This window comes from Cottoperca gobio, chromosome 20 (assembly GCF_900634415.1).
Source record: "Cottoperca gobio chromosome 20, fCotGob3.1, whole genome shotgun sequence".
NCBI classification, from domain to species: domain Eukaryota; kingdom Metazoa; phylum Chordata; class Actinopteri; order Perciformes; family Bovichtidae; genus Cottoperca; species Cottoperca gobio.
The window spans coordinates 7,310,044-7,326,740 of NC_041374.1; the positions used below are offsets into that span (position 1 = coordinate 7,310,044).

At 39.3% G+C, this 16,697-nt stretch overlaps 1 protein-coding gene across 4 annotated transcripts in view; it reads left to right on the forward strand.

Annotated features, from left to right (window-relative positions):
• dpp6a (dipeptidyl-peptidase 6a) overlaps nucleotides 1-16,697 on the forward strand; it is a 177,993-nt gene that overhangs the window by 75,446 nt on the left and 85,850 nt on the right. The window contains exon 1 of one of the 4 annotated variants that reach the window (XM_029457443.1): nucleotides 11,560-11,920. The exons of the other annotated variants lie outside the window; for them this stretch is intronic. Coding sequence (XP_029313303.1) covers nucleotides 11,864-11,920 — 57 coding nt within the window. The 5' untranslated portion in view covers nucleotides 11,560-11,863. Of the gene's footprint in view, nucleotides 1-11,559; nucleotides 11,921-16,697 lie in introns of those variants that run through there. 4 annotated transcript variants of the gene reach the window in all.

Consider the following 16,697-nt stretch of genomic DNA (forward strand, 5'->3'; position numbering starts at 1 on the left):
ATGTCAATGTTTATTTATTTGTTTATTTATAATTTTGCATTGGCTAATATTCTGAATCTGTAAAGTAACTAAAGCTAAAGTACACGGACCTCAAAATTGTACTTAAGTACAGTACTTGAGTAAATGCACTTCATTACATTCCACTCCTACCAAAATACTTGAAAGTTTAATGTACATTTTAAAGGGGACTTATAGTCGAACCTACGCACACACTCTAGCCACCGTAGCTACTGACGTAAGCTGTGCTAGCTATACGTTGGAACGTTTTTTGTTTTCTTCAAGTATCTGAGGGAGGTTGTTGGTTGTGTAAGAACTAGGGCTGTCAATCAATTAAAAATCGCATATATCAATATTTGCTTTCCAAATAGATTTTGGAAGATGAGTGAATCAATGAGTAGCATTATACACTTAAAGGTCAACATGTCTTTTATTTCAATACTAGTTATCCAATATCTTGTTTGCCACAATTATCTTAGACAACACAGACCAACAGTTTGACATAAAGTGCAATTTCAAATTTGGCATTTACATCTTTCATTGCACAATAAACAATATGTTGTGGCAGCTTAAAAGTTGTGTAATTTGACGCCATGTGTAAAGCCTCTGTTAACTCTCAGGCATTCAGGCTCATTCTGCGTCTGAACGCCTGATCGAGAGATGACGAGACCGGTCGCTCTTTTTAGCATCAGCGGCGGTGCTAGCTAGCTCCGAGCTAGCTGCTAAGTGATTTGCGTTGAGGTGATATATATATCTATATATATATATAGATATATATTTCAGGCTTGAAGTTCTCCGATGGTTCGATCATTCTTTGCTGCATGAATCTCACAGAACGGAGCATCAACAGTTACATCCGGGAATTTATTAATGTAAACTTTCCATTCACTGGGCCAAGTAATGCATCTAAGAGCGCGATTAATCTGCGTTAATTTTTTTGTCGCATAATTTTTTTCTGTGATTAATTAATCGAAATTAACGCACTAATTTGACAGTCCTAGTAAGAACACAAGAGAAGTTGAATAGAGGCTCAGTTATCTGCACCTTTTCACTAACACACATCTAGCAAAGCCATCTCAAGTGTAAGCTTTCTGCTGACCACCATCGCCACTCTCACAGTGAAAGAGCAAAACACAGCACAGCAGAATATTAAATAATGAACTCAATTTCTAAAACACAGTTAAAATAATCTTCAAAATAAGACAAAACAACATAACACAACAGGTGAAACTGAATCAAAATATGAATAAATCAATACAAACTGAAGTGATTTGAGAAAAGATTAATTGTGCTGCCCTGATCCTCTCAGGCGAGTCCCTTGCAAGTATGTGCAAAGCCTATATCAATAAAGGGTCAAAATCTGACAGTATATATTAAAACACGATCTGTCTAGTATAAACCCAGCTTTACAGATAATGTAGTAGTCCACAGAGATGGTAACACACACTGAGAAAGTGACTTTGAACTTCATCAATGGGATTTAACACAGAAATGATTATAACCATACTTTTTTATCTACAGTGAGATCAAATCAAATTTATTTGTATAGCCCAATATCACAGATTATACATTTGTCTCAGTGTGCTTTACAGACTGTACAGGTTACGACACCCTCTCTCCTTAGACCCTCGCATCACACAAGGAAAAACTTCCTAAAAGAAACCCCATAATTAAAGGGGGAAAATGGAAGAAACCTCAGGGAGAGCAACTGAGGAGGGATCACTCTCCCAGGACGGACAGACGTGCAATAGATGTCGTGTGTACAGGATAAACAACATAGTACAAATACAACATTTGACAGAAATGATGTTGTGTTGAAAAAGAGAAAGTATGGATGAATCCAGGAATATGTCAAAAAGGCTTCCCGGTGTCCAGCAGGACCAGGGCAGCAGGCGCAGCCATGATTCATGAAAACACGTAAACTTTATCAGTGGCAACCTGCCACATGAGAGACAGACACTCTGGGGATGATACCTCTGATGATGAGTTAGTAACATATATTTACATAAATGCATACAGATAGAGAGGGAGAAGAAGAGAGGGAGGGGAGGAGAGAGGAAGAGAAGGAAGAGAGCAGGGAGGTGTCCCCCGGCAGTCTAAGCCTATAGCAGCATAGCTAGGGGCTGATCCAGGGCAAACCTGAGCCAGCCCTAACTATAAGCTTTATCAAAAAGGAAAGTCTTTAGCCTGCTCTTAAATGTGGAGAGTGTGTCTGCCTCCCAAACACAAACTGGAAGCTGGTTCCACTGGAGAGGAGCTTGATAGCTGAAGGCTCTGGCTCCCATTGTACTCTTAGAGATTCTAGGAACCACAAGTAACCCTACAGTCTAGGAGCGCAATGCTCTAGTTGGTTTATAAGGTACTATGAGATCTTTAAGATATTCTGGAGCCTGACCATTAATTGCTTTGTAAATCATGAGAAGGACTTTGAATTATATTCTGTATTTTACCGGGAGCCAGTGCCGAGCAGCTAATACAGGAGTAATATGATCCCGTTTCCTTGTTCTTGTCAATACACGTGCCGCTGCATTTTGGATCAACTGAAGAGTCTTAAGAGACTTTTTGGGACAACCTGATAACAATGAGTTGCAGTAATCCAGCCTTGAAGTAACAAATGCATGGACTAGTTTTTCTGCATCATTTTGAGACAGGATGTGTCTTATTTTTGCAATGTTACGTAGATGAAAGAAGGCAGTCCTTGAGATTTGTGTTATGTGGGAGTTAAAAGACAGATCCTGACAGTTGTATTGGTATATATAACAGCAGCCAACTACGTCTCCACTTTTTTGCATCCAAGTATTGTGGAGTTATTTTTCATTTTGCCAGACCTCCATAAACTTAACACAATAAATTATAAGTTCATTTTGATTTGTTTACTAAACATGAAATTGGTTTTCAGTCATTCTGTCTTGGTGCACAGGTCTTTACTTATATTCAGTTCAGGGTCAATAAGTTAGAGGACCTTTCAGTTTTCAATACAAAAAATGTCATTATGCCAGTGCTCAAAAATTCTTTACCATTCTTTACAAAGATTTTGCCTGGATGGAATTTATCATCAAGTGCAGATGATAAATTCCATCAAGGCAAAATCTTTGTTATTGAAATCCACGTTATTCCTGTTATGCAGGGGGCTTAGACATTGAATCCAAAAAGCTTGATAAAAGGAATGATTTTGATAACGAATCACCACCGTCGAGGTTATTTGATTTGTCTTCGTCAAATCCGCCCTCCTTACCCAGTTGCTTATCTTCTGTCTTAGGAGACGAGAACTTTTAATGAGTTATTTCTTTGCCTGCTTCGAGGAAGTATCCCAGCGCTTGCAATCTCACCTTTAATATTTCAAATCATCCACACTTCCTCCTCATACAAAAGAATACTCCATGGGTATACGCTGCACATCTGAAATACTTTTACTTCTATAAATACCCCTTAATTAGCTTGTGATCAAAGCCGATTTGTTCCGTCTTCAAAGCTCCAGACGAAGCGATTGACTTTTAAATGTAAATGTACAGATCTGTCTTACTCTTGCCTTTGGGATACAGACATAAACCTGGGTGCCAGCGTCACATTCAGATCCTCACTTCCTTCCTGATGCTGTGATGCCTCACCTTTATTATTTTTAAGTAAAAATAACAAGACACTTGCAGTACATCACGTCGAGGGTGGCTTTTGTAAGTTGTGCTACTCGGAGGGATTTGTCGAGAACAATATGAGTACCGGTGCCTGTAAAAGAAGATTCAATGACGGTGTTTCCCTGGGCATCACCAAGTTCCACTCATATTCAAAATCCATTGTAGTACACTTCATATTTGTCTCTTTAAACTATACATACGTCAAACACCACCTCAAACAGTGCGGTTTATGACCGTAAAGTCCGTATATTTAAATTTCCCCTGTGGCTGCAGTGTCCTATGTGTTAGAAGCTTTGCCACATAACCGTCTATTCTTCTTATGCCGACCAAGCTCTACTTCTATCTCAGCACCACCATGCACTGCTGGCCCTATTAGAAACCCAAGGGCATGGCTAACACGGCATCGAAGCTCGGGCAGTGACAAATTCACAACAAAGCTTTTCTGTGAGGAATGAAACTACCATTGAGGTTGAAGGAATAAGAGGCGAGCGGGAGACCAAGTGAGGGGGGGAAGAGAGAGAGACCTGGTGTGATGAAAGGACATGTGGCCCACTGTGACAAATGTTCTCCCGACTTGTCATTTATCACGGTGTAGAGACTGGGAGAGCAACACACGCAGCAGCTCCAGCTCAACCACTGCACTTGTGTATAATAAAGACTTCTCGTCGGAAAAAAAGGATTGTGTTTTTTTTTACATTAACTGTTTCTATCTATTCATGTATTTATTAGAGGCACAGCTTCACACACTGTACATTAGGACCATAAAGAAGGGCGTGATTGCAGTTTAACATCGGTCACTCTTAACATTGAGCCAATGAGGCACTTTGGAGAATCTGGATATTCTCTTAATGCCCCTGTGGAATAAAATAGATGCTTCCACCATTTGGAGTCACAGTTGTATTTCTCATCAGGCAGAGAAAGCAAAACTGCTGATCCGCACAGTTTGGTGGCTTACTGTTTGTTGAATACACTTTAATGGAGCACACTGCCATAACTACCGGAGCAGTTGCATATAGTTAGGAGGCAGGTGGTGTAATTGTCTCTGTTCTCTGAACACTATTATACTACGTTGGAATGCTAAAAAAAAGTGTTTTCTTCTACATAGATACTGAACAATCATGTGAACTGAGATGTGAATAAATATATTTGTGTTCTTGTTTTATTTGAACTATTTTAGAGGTGCAACAATCCAAACATATAAAGGGGAAAAAAGGAATAGAAGAATAATATGGTGCAGCAGAGAGATTTTTCTGCTCCCCGGTCCAGTTAATCATCACCTTGTAGATTACTCTTGCGACCCCTTGTAAGGTTCCTGACCCCCAGTCTGGAAACCTCTGAATGTTAGACCCTTGTGGTTAGTTTTGGTTTGGTTGATTGAGGCTGCCTATTTCTCACAAATATGTCACCAATACCCCCATTTGAGATTAAAAGCAGATGCCATTTGCAGTAGTTATAATAGCACAAATGAATTAGTATTTTGCAATCAAATGTACTTTTAGACTTAAATGTAGCTTATTTCAAAGAAACTCCCACACACTGTTCTTCATCATTGGGAACAAGTTGGTCCCTCTTGACACTACAGAAGTGTGGAGGGAATATTCAAGTTGTTACTGTCATTTATCTGCTTATCCTAAACACTTCAACCCATATAAAACAGATTGCAGCTTGACTTGAGCATTTCCAATTTATACTTCTTATAAAATGTACTGGTAAGAATGATACAGTTTTAACTTGTCCTCCAACAAAACAAACAGTAGTGAGAGAGAGGTAAATTGCAAACCAGATAAAATGTATTTCTGTTAACTTCTGATGCTTAAAATGCATTTTTACTTATAGTAGGCTGTGAAGTTTGCATCGTCTCTTGCTGCTTTTTGCATTCCATTTTGGAAACCTTTCAAAAAATCTCTTTCTTTTAGAGACACATTCACCCACACCACAATCCATTATTTACATATATATAGCCAAGTCAGCCATCGGTATTAAAAAATAATAAAATGTTTAATTTAGTATTAAGGGTTGTTGTTTTTGTTCTGTGTGTGTGTGTGTATATAAATGGCTTCAGCGGGCATGTGCATGTCATTTCTAATCATGTCACAGTGTTTTAGAAGTGTATGAGTACCTCATGTAACCTGGAGTTGCATGAATAGGAATGGAAAAGTTATCTAAATTTAAGAAATCTCTGATACATCATAGTGTGGAATGAGATGAAAAGGGATCATTAAGAAATGTTTTAATGCAGACTAAACAGTGAACGCCATTACTGTACACTTACTTACAAGTCTATTTATGACCAGCCAGTGACAGTGTCTGTGCCTGTAAGTCTGTGGACAGATTTAGTAACCGTGATAGATGCAGTCACGAAACTTTACACGTGTGTAGTTGATATCAAAATCAAGTCTGAGTTTGAAGATGGGTGTGGTCCGAGTGAGGGCGCCAGAAGTAGGGGTTATGAAGTCGGGTAGCAAGTAGGTAAGTGCCCTCTCCACTTTACTCCGCTTCCGTGATTTTGAATTGCGGCTAATATGATCCCATTGTAAGATGGTCTCCAGTTATAATTTCTATTATGTTGGTCAATTGGCTCAAACTTCCCGAATAGCCAGCGATTTCCAGTATAGATTACATCAGAATAAAAGCTTCCTGTCTCATGTAACATACAATATATTCTGCTGTAAACTAATGTTGCTGTATATTTGTCGCTGCCTTTTGATGTATCAGCATGAGCAAATATTAAGTTTGAGGCTTTTTGCTTACAATAAAAGCAGGCAATGTGAACTACAGTAGCATAAGTAAAAAAGCATTTAGGTAAGGTGAACAACGCATATTTTACTACTCTGTAGACTACAAAATAGTTCTTTAACATTGCAATTTAGAATACTGATGTGTTATTATTAACAGTCATACAAGAATGAATCCTTTCTAGCCATATCAATTTGTAATAATTATAGGTCCCGAATGACATGTGATGACTATTCAAGATAGCCTTGTGGCTTCTGCACTCACAATCTTCTGCAAAGGGGAAAAAAAGCCCATTGTGCTGGCATTTTTCTGTCCATGTCACCTCTTCTCTGTGAAAGGATGTTGCATTGAAATGCACCGTTGGAGCTGTCCATTAAGTGGTGCTGAAATCTATTTCAGCAAAGTGAAGCTTTTGATGCTATCTACATCAGTATTTGAAGTTGTCCATTTGCCTGATGCTGAAATGTTTTATAGTATTCTGGCCTTTTAGGAGGGCCCTAAATGTGTTAGCAGGTGCTGTTCGGAGGTGTGCTATTATCCTGGGTGTAGCAGGAAGTGTTAGTCGTTGAAAGGGTGCTGAATCAACCAGTTGTCATCTTCTAAAAAAGTTTGTTTCATAGTATTATTTGTAACGGTTACTTTGCTTTGCTTTTTTTTATTGTTTTTTTAGGAAGTAGATATGTGCTGCATATAAGTCTTTTATCTTTTCCATCAATGACATTTTCAGATTTCTTTTTTTTTTTGTTTAAAGGCTTGAAGATTATTTCAGAAAGCCATTCACAGTAAGCTCAGTTTTTGAAGCGTATTATTCAGTGCAAAACACAGAGCACTGACTGAAAGCCACCCTGAACAAACCCCATTAAATGCATGAAGCAACTGCTGTTGTCATGACTACAGATCCTTTCAAAAAGAAGATTATGTCTATGTGACACCTGTTGAGAATATGTCATTAGCATGTATTAGCTCAGGGAGAAAAATAGGATTTTGAAACTCAAACAACGAAATTGAAAAGTACACAGTATGTACATACTTGTGTTGCGTATGTGCAGTTTCTCAGTGCTACAGCAGAAACCTTATCTTGTATATACCACAAAACAGAAGCATCTAAAAATGTGTTTTTAAAACCTCAATACTGTTTTGGAAGACCTGATTGCCATCTGTCTCTATTTTTGAGCTTCAGTTTTACTCTCCAGCAGGAAGGGCATACTGTACACAGAGTATGCTAATAAGCATGCAAACTCGTTCACCATCACAGACGTCATTGGCACGGTGGTGGAATCTGGCTGTGTTGACATTTCACGGCTGAGTGGTGTGAAGGCTGGTGAGTCACACCTGGCATAAAGTCCTGTATGCCGGCAAGAGGAGAAACCACATCCTGATGCATCCCCTCTCTGTCAGGATGATGGGTCAGAGCTGTATTCATGTAAGGATCTCACATAGAGTATTCACAGGGAGAGGGAGCGGAAAGAAGTAAGAAAAGCAATGACTTCTTTCCCCAATATCATGTGTCAGACAAGTAAGAGTGGAAGAAATTGAGGCACACAGTCCCACAACGCCCCACCTGATAGGAAGCTGAGTCTCAGAGTTTGAATCCCAGTTCTTTGGTCTCGCTCTGTGTCAACGCCAGAGTAATCACTTATCCATCCGCGACCCTTCCCTGGGGTGATATTGGTCTTATTTTGTGAGCAAGCTTCTACCATCATACAACATTTGCCCGTATATACATTTACGTTCCAAGAAATAACACTGCTGCCCACAACGAAACGAATACCTCCTTAAACTATTTTATCAAAACAAGTGATGGCATGTTATACTACTGAACAACTTTTGTTTTTGAAACATCCCATTACACTTGTTCCCTGGCTATTCTACGCACTGGGGGGCTTGCTGCATTGAAAGGTTTGATATAGGAATTAATTTAACACTGATGGATGGCTTTGACCATGGCAATGACAGAATACGTTCTAGGAGAGTGAAGCTAGCTATAAATCGTAAAAATACATTTATTTTTTTATTCCATTTTCTCCAGAAATGACTGTGTTGGGACACATTTTATGGATATGGATATGAACATGCATAAGCTTAAAACCAAATAGGGACCATAGTTTATGCATGTGGGTGGAGACACTGAACAAAATACAATATTCTGTTTAAGTAATCACAGAACATACTGCGCTGTTCCGCTCTGCCTGCCTGCAATTTCTAACTTCCTAGAGTTTCAACAAGAGACTTCATCAAAAACACACCAGATTTCAATTTTATTGTGCATGATCCCTCTCGTACCCAGGGGGGTTAATGGGGATTTAACGCTTTAGTTTTTCAAATATCTCAATTAAAAAGCTGTAGCCTACAGCCACAGCACTCGAGGAAACAATTGTTTGCTCTACGCAAACTAAAAGCATTAGACAGACTTTGCTTTGGTTTGTGCTTCTCAAATGAAAATGAGGAAAGAAAACAAATTGAATTTAATCTATACATTACTTTAGTGGCTTTCACACCAGCAGCCCTTTTTCAGAGCTTACACCTGTTTAGATTGTTGATTCCTATCCATTGTCTCTATTTTAAAAAAGGATGCATATGTAAATATGTTTACAGACACCTTTCTGAGACAGTCAGTCCACCTTTCGGCTGCCTTGAAGCAATCTAAATATAAATGCCAGGCACAAATTGTGCGTGGTTAAATGGAGATGCCTCTTTAACAAGAGCAATTATTTTTGTATCTACAAAATCATCACCCAGTAGCCATGATTCTGTTTAGAGCAATTATAGATTTATAATCAGTGCCAAAATAATGCTTCAGTGTATTGTGTTTTCAGATTATGGCATGTATTGATTAGTTTGAAGTTTTAATTGGGCAAAAGGGTTTCCAGGAAGTTCATTATGCTGGCTGCTAGCTTGGCATTCACAGTGAAATGATAAGGCAGAAGTGAGTGGATGGCTCCATTTGTTTAGGCAGGTTGGCACAATCAGTCAGTTCATTCCTGACTTTCCAAGAATGTGTATTTAACCAGAGTCACCCCCAGGAGCATTTATCCCCGCCATCTCTTGTCCATTTGTCAGCATCAGAGACATGAGCTTTGTACACTCACTCTGTAACACAGTCACAATAGGGTGGTTGTTGTGTTCTTGGCTGCCTGCGGTCCGACCACATAGCATCCGTCATCAGCCAATAGGGCTATGGCCCTGAGTGGCCGTCATTAGTTTGAACTGATTGATTGGCTGTTGAGAAGACATTGCAGATTCATACATCATCGTCTTGATGGTAAACACAGGCTGAGTTGTTGTAGAAGACTGCTAATGTAGTTTTGAGCCACAAGTGGATGGTGCTGTGAACTCTGGGTGGGCTCTCGTTCTTTTTCATATATCAAACATTTTAACATTTTGGAGAACAAGATAAGCCAATTTCTTTAACAACATTACCCATAACTAAACTATAATTTTCATCATTGAATATACAGTATATTGTCAATACAGTAGCTTGTGAAATATAAAATCCTTTTCAATGGGTTTTTGGATGAATTGTCATAAAATCTGCTACAGACATTCATATATTCCTCAGGATGAATTGTAACAATGCTGGTGATCCCTTAACTTGTCATGTAGGGCCATTATCACTACACAAATGTACTTTGTCCAATAGTTTTCAGTGCTAATTAATGTAATGTAAACATACTTAAATATGATGGTGAATATTTTGAACGTATAATATCGATACCTGCTAAAACATCAGCCTATTAACATTGTCATTGTGTGATGTCAGCATGCTAATGTGAGCTTTAGCTCAAAGAACAGTGCATCAGTACATCCTCACAGAGCTAGGAGTAAAGCTGTAGATTATTGGTCTTGTTGACGAAGCAGACATGGACAATGTAGGTGTTGCTCCAATTCAGCTCTCAATTTACTCAAGTGGAAAACTGAGTATACTGTTGGTGTTGATATAGCTCCCTGCAGGTACACATTCACAACAGAGAAACCCTGTCTTTGGGGACTGTCAAAAAAATGATTAATGCACATGTAGAGAAGACACTAATGGTCGGATGATGGATTTTATCTTTTGAGGCTACCTTTTTGAGAAACGACGCCTAATCTGCCCGTTGTGCTCTGGGGTCACATGAAGCAACACTGCAGACGTCATTCAGGATTCAAGGGTAATTGACTTTAGCAAGTCACCACATGATCTTAATTAACAGTGCAGCACATGAGGTTGCACACCTGCAATATAAAGCGTCAAACTGGAGACTAAGGTATTAATTAACATTAATTACATCTCAGAGCAAATCAAAGTAAGTCATTCCCTCGCAGTTTTTAATAGGGATTGTACAACACTTTTCGTAGATGTAATTAATTGAACAAGCCCATGAAAACATGTCTGGTTCTTATCGTGAAATATAACATGAGAGATTATTTTCAGTGCCGCTGCAGTACACTAAATATGCTAATTATATTTCAGTCTCAAAGATTTAGTTAAAATCTCAGACTGACTGAACTTTATTGAAAGCCGTTTTTGCCTCAATCCTAACAAGTTCCACTTTATTGCATTTACCTCGTACCTTAGACCATAACTTTCTTATAGCCACTCATGTCTTAAACATAATTTCAAACATTCATATTGACTCAGTGTTATTACTGTATGAGTATATTATTTAATCATGTTACATTGCATTCAAGCCACTTAATGTTTCAGTACCATTACTAATGCATCAGTGCAGCACGACATTCCTATGTTGTTTCTAATCACAGCAAGAAAGTTACATGAGAAGATATTGTTATATCCAAATGCTGCAGGAGTACTGGAAGAAATACATTCGACTTGCTGCTTTCAGTTTTACTTGCCCAGTCTAAGAGCAGCTTTACCACAACATGAGAATCATAGATACAGTACTAACACTATAGCCTATATGGTTGATATAAGAACGTTAGAATGTCCTTCTGGTTGCAAATTAATATTTGATTAGCTTATATTCCTCATGAATTCAGCATTAAAGTTTCAGCATTTAATTTTCCATGTGCATTTTTAATTGATATCCACTCACTCTGCAACACGTAGTCCCCTTTGGCTGATTTGCAAGCCATGCATGTGTGTGGGCGCACGCGCTTGTATATCACGCAGAGTCCCGCATCAAGCGTTTAAAGAAGAGATTCGCGGCTTCTCTCCCCCCCTCCATATCTCTCTCTCTCTCTCTCTCTCTCTCTCTCTCTCTCTCTCTCTCTCTCTCTCTCTCTCTCTCTCTCTTGGCAGTCTCCTCCTCTCTTCCTCTCCTCTTCTCTTTCGCTTCCACTGAAAATCTTTTGGCTTTTCTCATATTGAGCAGCGCATCCTTCCTTCCACCACTTGTTATTTCACACCTTGGCCGCTGCAAACGCAGCCTGTCGGCGCCGTGAAGAGACCGTCTTCTTCTTCTTGTGCCTGCCGGTTTTCTCCTGCCCCGGTGTTTCTTTCTCTATTTGCATTTTTCCCCTTCTGCCGGTGAAACAGTTTCCCCCAGCTGTAGGGAATCATGACCACGGCGAAGGAAGGCAATTCAACGTCGAAAACGGTTCAACAGCAAGAACAGGTACCCATGAGCTTTCCTCTCACTCATCTTGCACTCGCATATTAATATCAACAGTGTCACCCTGCGTTGGTTGGCCAACACGGAATAGTAGTATTTGCATGCAGTGCTGCGTTGTCTCTTTTCTGACCGCTTGTTACGGTGTATTGGAGAAAATATAATAATTTGGCAGCATACGCTCGTAGTAGCTGTTTTGCACTCAGAGTCAATTGGAAGTGAGTCCGTGACGTGCTGTCAGTTAATCACGACTGGAGGATTGTACAGCCTAGTGAATGATCATCATCATTATAATGCAGTAATCATTATTCAGTGATCATTATTCAGTGAATTTACGCACGGGAGACAGCAAGCAGTTTGTGTTTTCCGTTAGGTCCACTGTGCTTCACCTTGCAGTAGGACACACAAATCCGCTCAATTAGCCTAACTTAGGTCACATTGTGCATAGGCCTGCGTTTGTGCTGTTCATGTTAACAGTTTAAATCATTGAGTCATGTTCATGCTTTCTAACTATGCAATGCAATGCCTTTAAAGCGTCTGACCTCTTCAGCAAAGCTCAACTGTCTCCCGAGTCTGAAGGCTGAAAACACTGTTGCATTTCACTGTGGTGCAGGGTGGCTCTGCTGTTTTCTTTGCAACCTCCATCAGTCAGTGATAATGTAGCATCTGTTGACCCACCTCCACAGAGGTGCAAGAACATCACAGACTTATTTTATCAATATTTCATGAGCAGGAAAAAACTAATTTGTTGCTCTATTAATGTCACGGTGAACAAATAATACACCTCCTCCTGCAGTAGGAGTAGCCAGTGAATTTGAACAATAATGCAGTTTTGTATTGACTGACAGCTTTTACAAGCATTCTCACAGGCATAGGAAATCTTAAGAATAATACATTTAACTTTTCTAAATTTTGTAAATGAAACAATCTACAACAATATACCCAGCACTCTCTTTTTAAAGCATCTCCGCTACGAAAATGCTTTGAGCTTTGTGTCATAATATACAATTTCATTATTGCTTGAAAAATACAATGGACTCTACTTTTAGTCACTATCACATTATCATTATCACATTTGTGGTAAATGCCTTTATCCTGTTGTTACACGTCTGCTGCTCAGTGTCACATGAAAACATAAGTTTCAAGCCAGTCCATCAACACAAACTGTAACTTAAGACAGCATGTGTCACTGCTAGCCTGTCTAAAGATGACAGAAAAGGTGCGAGGGACACTCAGCTTTATCCTGCCAAGCAGACAATCTTCCCTTGCTGTGATCAGTCTACACCCTCGGAGGCAGCCAAAGGTCCACTAGTCCCACCATGCATATTCTGCACACTTGCTGTGTAGTCACAAACATCTGCATAAGCAACTGATGATAGACAAAATCTTGCAAAAATGTCAAAACCTTTGCTGGTTCAGCTTCACAAATGTGAGGATTTGCTGTTATTTCATTTAGTTTATCATTGGATATATAATTTAAAGACATTAATTTTAATCTCAACCAATAATTCAAATATAATTGTGTTGACCGTCCTAATATTATGTTCTCTAATACAAATGGTGGCATCAATTTGTTATAGCAGTAGTAGAAAATTAAGAGCTCAAATTTAAATAGCTGCATACACTGGTCTTTTTGTAATTACTGACAAGATTGGAGACCTGGTGATGCTGGAACACCAGTAAATAGTAAATGTTAGTGGATTTTCCTGAGGCGTGAAGCGTGTTTCAAGCATTTTTGCTTCCAAAATTGGCGATGTAACATAGACTTGACCACACATCACTACTGGTGCATGCACACATACATGTACAAGCCGCTGTGATTACGTGAGGTCCTGTTGTGGCCTCCTGATTGATGGTCTGCTGGCCAGGCTTATGGTCCAGGGACAGAGGGCGGTGATAGAGGGCAGCTCACCAGCGATGGCAACAGCTCTCCAGTAATCAGCTAACCGCATCACACAGAGTGAGTCACACCTCTAGCACTCATTACTGACATAGGGTGGAGGTTCTCAAGGTGTGAAAGGTCAAGACAGGGTATGGTGGAGTCATGTACATACAGAGGCAATACCATTTGAACTTAATTAAAGCTAAAGTAGCACTTTTTGTTGGTAAAATACTCATCTTAGACTAATTATAAAGAATGCTGTAACACAGATGACTGTAATTGGAAAACTGTAAATTGAGCAATTTCTGGTGCTTGATATAAACATGTCTTTGGCTCAGTAAACATATGTATGCTGTGAGCAGTTTAATGATGTCAGATTACAGGAGTAATTGGGATTTTCCCGGTTCAGATTTCTTAGTTACTTCCCACAGCCAGTTGGAGCCTTAAAGCAAGATCACAGCATGCAACATTCAATGAGGAAGATTGTGAAGACGCCTCTGTGGTCCAGCTCAATAATCAGTCTTTTTACAGCTTTTTCTGTGAGTCTCCCAAACTTGGGACGCCGCAGCGGGTAATGCATGCTAAAGGGAGAGAATTAGATACTGTAAGAGCCAAGCTGAAAGGCAAGGTCTGCCCTGTTAAAGTTGATTTAATAGCATCTCATAGTAGCAGAGCAGTAAAGGACTTTGGGGGGGGGGGGGGGTACAAAGCTAAAACTTCATATCAGGACAGCAGCTTGAGTAAAAGCTTAGCATAGCAGCTTCCGGGTGTTCCTGAAGAGAATAGGGCCAAAGAAGGTATTGAATCATAGACAAGCCATATCATGGGTAGGATGGTAGGTCCTACTCACTTTTTGCTTTTTGTATTTTTCATCGCATTTGTGATGCATGAATATCTCTTTTAGACTCTTTGCTGGCAGGTGATTAGAAGTATCTTGCGTCACTATAACTGTATGTACCAGAGAAAGCACATGGCTGTCTACATGCCGTCAGGCCAACATTGGAGTTAAATAAGTGACAAGGTCTACAGTACTGGAGAAATGTTCAGGAGAAAAGGGATATAAGATCCCTTCCAACTCAAAAAAGACTTCCTAGTATATTTGTTCAGTGCCTATTTATTTATTTATATTCTTAAGTTTCTTCTAAGATACTATGATTCCTACTTGGTAACCTTCGATGTACTCAATATCATAGTTTTCTGAGGATGTGCTCTTGTCAAATATTGATAAAATGTTGTTTATTTGAAACGGTGCCTGTCTGCAATGAGCTGATAAATTCAAGCATAAAATGTGAAGATGCTCACTTGAAAGACAAAATATCGACAGAAGGATAAAGCCAGACGTCATGTCAAAGGTTTAAATATTGCAGGATTGATGATATTTGGCTTAAACATTTTAGTGATTTTCTTTGTGTGTAACTTGCACTGAGAAAACAAGTGTAGTTTTAATCAGCCGTGTTTTGTTTCATTTACCTCGCTGTGGTAGAGCTACTGCCTCAGTGGCCTGCTAAAGAATAGCTTAAGTGATAAATGCTTAAACAGATGTTAATTAAAGTAACAACTTGCACACAACACAGTGGGACGATAAGGAATCATCGGCGTGGCACCTGCTATGTTTCTTTTTCTTTTTGCCTGAACTTGTTTGTGCGATACAGCAGTGATGGCGTTTCAGTGTCCCAGAGTTTCCTTTTCTCAAAATTGGTGCATCTTTGCATTTGTATCTGTTGATCCAGAAGTCATCAGCCTTTCTAATGCCATCAATGTAGACTCATCCCCTTTTTACAAGTCAATTCACTGATGTAATAAGAATCCATTGTGAAAGGGACCAAAACATGTTGCCAATTCAGGTGTCAAGTTGGTCTGCCAGTCGGTTTATAACGGGATGATCACAGTTTAGATCATTGAATTTAGATTTGCCTGTGCAGCATGTGTAAGGGCCAGGTCACACATTTTAAAATGGCAAAGGTTTGAGGCAATTAATTTCAATGGAATGGCTGTGATAAGTCGATTCTCTCTTGGAGACAAAATATAGTAAATAGTAAATCCACACTCAATTTTCCCAACAAAATACTACATGTAGCCTACAACTATGGAAGATACTATGTGAAATTATTGCTAAGCAGATTGCTAGCTCTGAAGTGTTTTTCTTTTCATAACTTCATTCACTAAATAACGTTTAATTGAATTAAATGATGTACAACCCTAAGAAAAAATGCTAAGAAGAGCAACTGGCCCAGTACAGACAGAATACAAAAGAAACTTAGAGAGAGTTTAAGTGACTGAGTAGTACTAGTGTGTTCCCCACTGGTTAGCTGGTTAGCTGGTTAGCTTGTTAGCTGTAAGCTCTCTTGGCACAATCATTTATCATTTAACCCTGTTAGGTGTCACCCAGCTGTAAGGAAGAGACAGGACCAGCACCAGCTCCCTCAGTCTCTTTATAAGAGTAAGCAAAATGCTAAAAATGTGAAGTGCAATTTCTTTTTACTTTACCCACCTCCAAAGAGGCAGATTTTCATATGTATGAGCTTAGCATATAGGTGTAGCAACATCCCTCTACCTTCTCTGCATAATTGGAATTTCTGGTTCTCTTTGCTTCTCTGTTTCCAACCCAGATTGACATACTAGAGTTCTTTTGCTGGAGGGAATACATAGGTTTGATTTGAAACTGTACCTTATCCTTATCTTGATGATTTCCTTACTTGCACATTTTCCTGTGGTGAACCAGTAGCTAACATGGTGTTAGGTCATCCACTTTCTTGTTCTTTCTCTGTGTTGTGCCATTTCATCAGAACACTTCTTAATGAGAGAGATAAGCAGTATGGCCAAAATACTTTTGGAAGAGCAGACGAGATGATTCATTTATGGAACGCAAATAGATAATAGGCAAATTCCTCCTGTTTGCCA